General features: G+C 32.0%; 2 protein-coding genes across 2 annotated transcripts in view; one reads left to right on the forward strand and one right to left on the reverse strand.

Annotated features, from left to right (window-relative positions):
* NECAB1 (N-terminal EF-hand calcium binding protein 1) overlaps window positions 1-3,146 on the forward strand; it is a 154,627-nt gene extending 151,481 nt beyond the window's left edge. Inside the window, exon 13 of the mRNA XM_017538065.2 lies at window positions 2,791-3,146. Within this exon, the coding sequence (XP_017393554.1) occupies window positions 2,791-2,819 (29 nt within the window). The 3' untranslated portion in view covers window positions 2,820-3,146. The remainder of the gene's footprint in view (window positions 1-2,790) is intronic.
* Window positions 3,147-5,769: 2,623 nt separating this feature from the next.
* Window positions 5,770-10,497, reverse strand: part of CUNH8orf88 (chromosome unknown C8orf88 homolog) — a 24,376-nt gene continuing 19,648 nt past the window's right edge. The window contains exons 5-6 of the mRNA XM_017538066.2: window positions 9,149-9,255; window positions 5,770-6,338 (exon numbers count right to left, since the gene is read on the reverse strand). Of these exons, the coding sequence (XP_017393555.1) occupies window positions 6,315-6,338; window positions 9,149-9,255 (131 nt within the window). The 3' untranslated portion in view covers window positions 5,770-6,314. The remainder of the gene's footprint in view (window positions 6,339-9,148; window positions 9,256-10,497) is intronic.

Here is a 10,497-nt window from a genome sequence, read left to right on the forward strand (position 1 = left end):
CGGCATGTATTCTCTCACTGTAAATCTTAAATTTAATCCTCAAAGATTCACAATTTGACTCATGCAGTTTATAAATGGGAGAAAGGCCGGGTGTGGTGGCTTACGCCTGTAATCCCAGCACTTTGGGAGGCCGAGGTGGGCAGATCATGAGGTCAGCAGTTCGAGACCAGCCTAACCAACATGGTGAAACCCGGTCTCTACTAAAAATAGAAAAATTAGCCAGCAGTGGTGGTGTACACCTGTAGTCCTAGCTACTACAGAGGCTGAGGCAGGAGAAATGCTTGAACCTGGGAGCCAGAGGTTGGAGTGAGCAGAGATCACGCCACTGCCTTCTAGCCTGGGCAACAGAGAGAGACTCCCATCTTTAAATAAATAAATAAAATGGGGGGGGGGAAATCCTAGAGTACTACTTCTGTAAATATGACTGCTGCAGACTTTGTACATAGAATGCAAGAAAGTGAGATCCACATTTTATTTCTCTTCACATTCCCTAACATAATACAGTATTATTATAGTACAGTGTATTACAAAAAGAAACAATTATTTCCTAACTGAAGGAATGAATAGGACTTTGGCATCAGTCAAAATTTCCATGAAGTCCTGACACTTGTAATTATTATGTCTGCCATCACACCCATTTCCATCTCTCCTAAACCAATGTGGAAAGGAACAAAGCTTGTTCTTATTGGTGTCTTGTGTCTTTCCAGGACAGAAAACAGCTGAACAAAAATAAAGTAGGAAAAGAGGGTAGAACAGGAGGATAATGAGTTATCAGTGGGGGGGAGAATGCTATAGCAAGAATTGAAAATGTGGAATTATCTCTGATAGAGTTTTCTGACCCAACTTCATCATTATCTTGAATTAACTCTCTATGCACCGCTAGTATCACTGGCACATGTATTATATTACTGTTTCTCTCTCAGAGCATTTCCTTATTTAGAAAGAAAAATTGACTACAGTTAAAACTGGATCAATTCTTGTTCTGTGAATTCAGGTTCAATACAATTTAATGCCTTTTAATTGCTGCTCTGTTTTGCATTAATCTTCATATTACATTTAATTTCAACAATGATTACTCGAATTTGGTAGAACAAGAGGAAAAGTTAGGCTTGATTTCTAAACCTACAACATTTTAACATTTATTGGGACATCCGACCCTATTTTAAAGTTTTATCACTGTGACAATTCCAGCAAGCTGAAGTTAGCATAAAAATTTATGGGTTTTATGGCCATATAACTGCTAATACTATTTTTTAAAACCAGTTTTGTGCAATTTTCTGTGTTATAATGGTTATAAAGATTAAAAATAAAAATAATTAGCTGGGTGCAGTTGCTCATGCCTATAATTCCAGCACTTTGGGAAGCCGAGGTGGGCAGATCACCAGTTGTCAGGAGTTCAAGACCAGTCTGGCCAACATGAAGAAACCCTGTCTCTACTAAAAATTTAAAAAATTAGCCAGGCATGGTGGCACATGTCTGTAATCTCAACTACTTGGGAGGCTGAGGCAGGAGAATCACTTGAACCTGGGAGGCAGGGGTTGCAGTGAGCCGCGATTGTGCCCGTACACTCCAGCCTGGGTGACAGAGCAAGACTGTCTCAAAATAAATAAATATAAATAATTAAAGACTTATTAGCTGCACATTTATACCTAAAATTAAAATCTGAAAGAAAAAAAAAAAAGCAGTTATTACATTTAGAAATAGAGTATGAGTGGGTTTATATTTCTAATTTAACTCACAAATTATGATTTCTGGTAAGATTGCTTTTTATTGTTAAGATACTAAGTGGTTTACCTAAGATACATCTAAAGAAACTAGGCAACTAAGCCAGACTGCATCCAGATATGAAATACACACTATAATCTACTCCTGTGACCTCTCAAATACAAAATCATTCACATGAGGTATACTAGAATATTGTAACCCAGATCCATTAGCCATCATAAACCACCCAAACAAAAGGAGTTTATGAACTTGGTCTGTGGAGCAGAATGTCTCTTGGCAATAAGAGAAAGGCCTATGGTTATGAGAAAACAAGATACAAAAGAAAGATCCTATTGCCAGCAAACTACTTGAACAGCTTTGAAGGCAAGTTTTAATCCTTTCCATTTATCTGTTTCTCACAGCATTCCACCAATCATACATCTTTGCCATTGGTTTGTCTTTGGGACATTTATATTCACTGGGATAAACATTTATAATATTAACATATAGATTTACTAAAATATTATAACCTATCTACTTGCTTATAACCAATATTTATGAAATTCTATATGTATAAATGGTATTTATAAATACCATATGTGTAATTACACAAATATTTATAATACAGATATGTATAAATATGTGTATATATGTACACTATATGTATAAATATATGGTATTTCAACATATAGGATTTCATAAATATTGAGCATATAAATACTACACACACACACACACACACACACACAAACACACACTAACTACTGCCAGTATTGGGTAGATTCTAATAAGAATAACAAAATGATTTTATCCTCAGGGCATTTGTAATCTTGTTGCCAAAACAAGTTCTATTCGCATAGAACAAAAAATCTTAGACTGCAACAAAGTGCCAAAAGATATGGTACAAATAACAAGTGCATAGGAAGAGTTCAATCTTGCCTCATATAGTCAAGAAAAGGTGACTAGAAAGATAAGTTATTATGCAGGCAAAAGGTAAGGGAAATGGTCTCTTTAGAAATAATTTGCACCTTGAAGTTTCTTTGCCCTATATTTTCATCATTTTAAAAAATGTTTTTCTCTTCTCAGCTTCATGGTGGATCCTGAACAACAACTAGATGTTCCTAGACATTTTCTTTATGGTTCCAAGTGCAAAACAGGTGTTCTTATCTAAAATGTCAATTAGAAAATTATCTGTGGTTGTTAATCGGTATACTTTTGTTTAGTATATTTACTAAGTGCACTCTTTTAAAACATATTCTATAACTTTATCATTCATGTGAATTTTAGCTCAATTTTCAGAGTTCACTATTCTCAATATTTAATGCTAAATGCTTTGCTACATTGTAACCAACCTAAAACCTTTTAGTGACAAAATCCTAATATGTGGAAAAAAGCATATGCATAAAGGAATAATATTGTGAAAAAGAATTTGTTGTGATAAAATATTTAAAGTGGAAACTTTTAGAGCATTACTTCATAGGGCAGATTTTGTAAACTGTTGTATATTGTAAAGGGTTAAATCAGCGTTTTGTGATTTTTAAGTAACAGATTTTCTGTGATTGAAGTTTATTCTTCAACAATGTCTACTCCATCCCCAACAGCCCTATGACTATTATCTTTACATTAGTTAAAAAGTTAGTATATAGGCATCAAATAACCTTGGCTGTAACCTATAGAATCTCTATCTATGTATCAAGTTATAAACTGGTTTTTCAAAAGTGAACAATTCTGTGATAAGTTGAAGTACCATTTAGTAACATAGCAACATTGTATCATTTATTAGCATTATAATTCCTTTGTAAGTTAAATATATCAAGAAAGAAGAGAGTATTACTTTGGAAAAATGTGGTTCAAATTTTATGGCATATAGTTTTGGTATGCAGTCAAGACAGCTAACTTTTCTTATGAAAAATACATATTTGCATGTAAATAAGGATTTCAAAATACTTGAAAAAATTTTAACCCAAAGGAATAAATAAGAATTATAAAACAAGCAAAAAACCTTAAGGAAGTCATAAAATAATAGGGAAACTATTAGACAGAAGACATCTGCTTTCTGGTTTCAACACTAGAATGACTAAAACTATCTACCTATAGATATCTACCTATAAAACTGTCTATAGATAGTATATTATCTATATAAAACTGTCTATAGATAGCATATTATCTATATAAAACTGTCTATAGATAGTATATTATCTATACTTTGCTCGACAAGCTCAAAAATTAAATATTTGTAATAATAAAAATCTGTTCCAATTATAAACCCTGCTAATGAAAATATAATACATATAAAAATGTATTGCCATGCTATTTTCTAGTATAAATTCCTTTGAAATTATAAGTCTTCAGGGAAAAATATAAGGTAAAATATTCCTGTTTTTCCCCTTTGAAAAACTCAAAAGAAAGGAAGATTGAACTAATAAAATTTTATTTCTTAAGTATAAATTTGACCTAAAATATTTTCTCAAACTAATTCGTGAAACAGCAACTCTTACCAATACCTTTGTATACTCTCAATCCTCATTCAATATAAATAAAATTTTAAATCCTTTCATAGTTTCTATTAGAAATAAGTAGGAAATTTTGATATATTATACATATACACATGTGTATATGTGTGTGTATATATGTGTATGTGTGTGCCTCTGGTCAACTCTAAGGATGACAAGCACTGTGTAACAACACCTGGGCCAACTCTTTTAATTTATGTACAAAGCAAAGAACAACATAAATGGAGATATACAATGATTATTCAAACAGGCTATACATATGTACGAAGGCAAACAGACACATAACAAGTCTCTGCAGACTGATTGTATACAGTAAGAAAAGATCAAAACCTAAGGGACTTTTGACAAACAAATCTTGAAAATGTTCGTTGTAAATGGTTTCAAAAATACAAATTATAGCCAATCAAAACATTGCTTTGGTTAGTCCATTGAAGTATCCAGTTCAAAAAGCATATCAAATCTTTTGGGTACGAGGCAGTTTCCAAAGTAGCATGGTAGTATTACTTGTTAAAAGGGTTCTGTTTTCAGTAACAGTACTAAGTAGAAAGGGTCTGTAGATTCCAAATTGGAATATGCTCTATCATATTCTGAAACAAGAATTAAAATGACCTGAGAATGGGCAAATAATAAAGCAAACCAATTTAATTATATGGTCATTCTGACCCCAGCTCTTATACAAATTATATATATATTTGGGCATGTTTGTGAGAGTTGCATGTGTGTGAACATGTGTGCATGTGTATTAACATACACATATATACTGGAACCTATTGTAGAAAAGGAAACAAGTAGGGCAAAAAAAAGAAAAGAAAAAACTGGGACCTAAGTATAAATATCTCATTTTAAAGTAAACAATAAGTTTATAGTTAACAAAGATTTTTTTTTTCTATTTAAAAAACAATCCATTTTCCCAAAAAAAAAAAAAAAAAAAAAAAAAAAAAAAAAGACGTCACTAAAAGACCAAGGTGGGAAACATAACATGGACTACAAGCTTGAATCTGGGAAAAAAGATCAAAAACCAGTGAAGGAAAAGGTACTAGTTTTAGGAGTTCAAAATTCAGTGAAACAAACTTTTTGCAGTAGACCTAGGGATCTGAGAAACAGAATTAGGGAAAGTTTACACTTACCTATATATCAGCAGATATTTCTGGAAGAAACCTTTTTTTTTTAAAAAAAANAAAAAAAAAAAAAAAAAAAAAAAAAAAACAGCAACATCCAGAGTGACAAACTGAAGGAGAATTAATGTATAAAATTTCTAGGAATTAAAAGCTTAAACCCAAAAATTCTTCATCCATATATGTTATAAGAAATTACAGAATTGAAAGTTCATGTACTTCAATTATTTGCAAATGCCTAAATTATTTTGGAAATAAAAGTATCAGTTTTACTTTGAAATTGCTCAACTTCTACTATTCATATGGTCTGATTAGTGACATAAGTAGCAGTTGTTTTTCAACTTCAGTTTCATTCACTACCATTGTTTCCAAATTATCAATCTGTGCTAGTAACCAATCATATATCTGAAAAGAAATTCCTATTAAAAAATTCTCTTTCCTGTCATTGAGAACTATGCATTGAACATTCTGAATCATTCTAATCCTCTGGAGAGACTGTAATGATCCATTCATGAGCTGGTATGAAATCAGTGGGAAGCAGAACAACAAAAACAACTTTAAAAGCAGCAAAAAATTATGTACCATATATACACTGTAGCAAATATTTTATATTTGGGAGTCTTTACAACTTACATTTCCATTCCATTATTACAAGTGATGAAAAACAAAACATTGCAAATAGCATGCAAATTATAAATACACAGTCTTACCACTTCACTAACCAAATTCTTACTTTCCCGTGTTACTTCCCAATTTATGCAGGAAACTGCCTGCAAAGCTGAAACTGATTAGAAAATTCTTTATAGTTTAAAATAGTTCTTTCTCATTTTTAGAGACGTCAAATAGCCAACCATCAAAATTAAGAATAAATTGAATTGTCACAGTCCATTACAGTTATTGTTACTAGATCCACCTCATTTACAGATGTCCAAAATATAAAATGAATAATTCTTTATCTTCATATTCATCTGTTCTTCAAATGCTACTTAAAACTTTGGTTGTTTTCCTGTATAATAAAATAAAAGGTTAATTTACCAATTGATTGAATACAGTTTTTACTAATTAGTTTATCGAACCAAATACTGTGAACGTACCAGGTGTTTATAGATGTAAATGCATGTTACTATTAAAGTAACTAGAACTGTCAAATAACAAAACAGTTAATGTTTTAAAAATATATGTAATTCATTTAAAAATATATTGTATTCCAAACCTGTTGTTCTGTTTCTGTGGCACTTAACTTTAAAAAATGTATTAATGTGTAAATCAAAAGTAAAATTAATTGTAATGTATAAGTTTGTTTAAAAAAGTGTATGTCAATCTTTTATTTACACAATAAAATGTTATTAAAGATGGAAAGTCTACAAATGAAAAGGTGACTAAAGTTTATATAGCACCGAAGGTTATATTTATTCTTACAGACCATGAATTACATATCCCAAAGATTGTTGAACAGGTGGGAAAGTTCAAGTACATTTTTTCTTATTTAATATTCCTGTACCAGAAGTTTTATAAAAATATTTTAACTCCTTAAAAAGAATTAAAAACTTAAAAAGAACTGGCTAGAGATCTAAAGTTAGGGAGTTTAGGTGCCACTGCGGTATAAGAAAAAAAAAGACCTAACAACACCATAAAAACCCTAGAAGAAAACCTAGGCAACACCAATCAGTACATAGGCATGGGCAACAACTTCATGACTAAAACACCAAAAGCAATGGCAACAAAAGCCAAAATAGACAAATGGGATCCAATTAAACTTCAGAGCTTCTGCACAGCAAAAGAAACAATAGAGTGAACTGGCAACCTACAGAATGAGAAAACTTTTTACAATCCACCCATCTGATAAAGGGCTAATATCCAGAATCTACAAAGGACTTAAACAAATTTACATGAAAAAGCAAACAACCCCATCAAAAAGTGGGCAAAGAATATGAACAGATGCTTCTCAAAAGAAGACATTTGTGCCGCCAACAAACATATGAAGAAAAGCTCATCATCACTGGTCATTAGAGAAATGCAAATCAAAACCACATTGAGATACCACCTCATGCTCGTTAGAATGCCCATCATTAAAAAATCAGGAGACAACAGATGCTGGAGATGATGTAGTGAAACAGGAATGCTTTTACACTGTTGGTGGGACTGTAAATTAGTTCAACCATTGTGAAAGATAGTGTGGTGATTCATCAAGGATCTAGAGCTAGAAATACCATTTGACCCAGCAATCCCATTACTGGGTATATACCCAAAAGATTATAAATCATTTTATTATAAAGACACATGCACATGTATGTTTACTGTGGCCCTGTTCACAATAGCAAACACCTGGAACCAACCCAGCCTGGATAAAGAAAATGTGGCACATATGCACCATGGAATACTATGCGGCCATAAAAAAGGATGAGTTCATATCCTTTGCAGGGACATGGCTAAAGCTGGAAACCATCATTCTCAGCAAGCTGACACAAGAACAGAAAACCAAACACCACATGTTCTCACTCATAAGAAGGTGTTGAACAATGAGAACACATGAACACAGGGAAGGGAACATCACACACTAGGGCCTGTCAGGCATGGGGGGCTAGGAGAGAGATAGCAGGGGTTGGGGGCTAGAGGAGGGATAGCATTAGGAGAAATACCTAATGTAGATGATGGGGTGATGGATGCAGCAAACCAGCGTGGCATATGTATACCTATGTAACAAACCTGCACGTTCACACACATGTACCCCAGAACTTAAAGTATAATAAAAAAAAATAGAAAGTTTACAACATAACATTAAAAAAATTATAATCTGAGAAAAATGCTATGAATTTCAAAGAATTAGAACCCCAAAAATGGAGATATGAGGTAGTGGTGTATATCTCCCATTCAAACTATTCTCAGTATACCTATATTCTGAGTCTCATTTCAGTGGAGTCACAGCTGCCTTTACCTAAATAAAAGCATTTATGAAAACTCTAATACAAAGTTAAATTCCAGTCAAACTTAAGTAGAGACCACAAAGAATGGGAATCATTTACTAAGTGCATAATGAGAGAAAAGTATCATACTCAGTACTCCCCTGCATTATTTTATTAATCCTGACAGCCAGAGATTATCATCCTTATCAGCAATAGCAAAATTAGGGTTCAATGAGGTTAAATGACTTGTCTAAACCTGAACTACCAGCACACAGAGTGGAGCTACAATTTGAAGCCATATCTGATGACAAAACTCATGTCCTTTCCAATGACGATCCTAAGATGCATGTAAGTATTTATTATGTGTATTTATTTAAATGAAATTTGATAAGGAAACACAGAAATATAAAGGGCTAAGAATAGCAAAGACGTGTTAAAGAAAAATATGATTTGTTATACTGTATAAAAAAACTAATTGAACATACTAGATAGCCCATTAACAGACCATGCATATATTGCCACAAAGATGTCAGAGAAGTAATAAATATTTTTTAAATGACTGGAAATCCATGTATAAAAAGGTAAAACTTAATGCCCACCTCATAGAGTAAAATTAATTCCAGGTGAATGATATAATTTAATAGAAAAAATAAAACTTTTAGAGTATGGGACAATATTTTCATGACCTTTCAATTAAGAATATTTCTTAAACAAAATATAGCTATTCCATTCTGTTTCTTGGGTACTTTATAATAACTGATTATATTATACCTTTAGATTTTTGCAGTTTTCTGAATTACTTATATTTTGTAATAAGGAAGATTAAAAATCTAGAGGTAGAGTCTGATGAAAACGTTAAAGGCAAATATTTTTGTCATATAATATTACAATACAAAATTAGAAAACTACTTACTGGTTTTTGCAGTACAATGGGATGATCAGGCAGAAAGTCTGGTTTTTTTCTGCAGATGGAAACACTTGAGAGCTTCAACAGGAAATCTCTGCTGTATTTAATTCTCTCTGTAGATATTAAACATCAAATGTAATGGTATGAAATGTAGAACTATCTAGATCACTTTTTGGTTCATTTCTTTTTAGATGTCCTCTATTCATTTTTTATAAAATGATGAGTAGTGTCTATGCAAAAGAGAAGGAGGAGAAAAAGAAAAAGCTTTGAAAAGTATCTACTGCCTCCAATTCTCCTTTTACATAGAAAGAAAACCAAGTAACCAAGGAAAAATAAAAGAAATATAATTAGAAAAGTGGGAAATGCATGGCTTTTTTCATCTGGTTATTTAAACCTAGTAAAATGATCTTGTATAAAGTATAACCACAATAACAACTATTGGGCAATTCAGATCCTGTCAAAATGTAACCTTAATGAGCCTATCTAGTCTCAATCAATACTAAACATTTAATACAATAAAAATAAATTCAATTCAAGAAACATTTATTGTACATCTTACTATATATCAGGAACTGTGCTAGGTTAATAATGAATAGGATCCAAGACAGGGCCCCTATCTTCAAGGAGAACAATGTTTCAAATATCTGCAGATTTCACATCAGAAATGATTACCAGAAATGATCACCCAGACAGATTATATGCTGTGCCAGAAGACAATGGAATAATATTTTTAATGTGCTAAAAGTAAAGAACAGTAACCCAGAATTTCATATCCAGTAGGAGAAAATAATCCCTCATGAATGCATGTGAAGGAAAGACATTTTCATATAAAGTAAAACTGAATTCATCACCAGCAGATGTGATCTTCAAGAAATGCTAATGGAAGTTCTTCAGGCTGAAGGAAATTATACTAGATGGAGACTTTACTGTTCAGAAATAAAGAGCAAAAGAGATGGCAAATAGGTAAGTATAACAGATTCCCTTTTTTCTCTAAGTTTTATTTTTAAAAATATGTATTACTGTTAAAAGCAAAAACAGCCACAGATAATATATAGATGAAGGGTGTGGCTATGTTTCAATAAATTTTTATTTATAAAAACAGCAATTGGCCTGTAGGCCATAGTTTACTGACCCCCTATGTTAAACATTACATTAAAGACTACAAATTGACAGAGTGGATTTAAAAAATAAGAAGACCCTAGTATATGCTGTCTCCAAGAGACATACATTAAATAAAAAGATATATAAGTTGAAAGTAAATGGGTATGAAAAGATATATATGCAAAGACTAGGAATAATAAGGCTTGAATTATCCTATCTTCCTATCAACTAAAAGGTAAGAATTATCAATGTGT

This window comes from Cebus imitator, unplaced genomic scaffold (genome assembly GCF_001604975.1).
Source record: "Cebus imitator isolate Cc_AM_T3 unplaced genomic scaffold, Cebus_imitator-1.0 Scaffold109, whole genome shotgun sequence".
Lineage (NCBI taxonomy): Eukaryota > Metazoa > Chordata > Mammalia > Primates > Cebidae > Cebus > Cebus imitator.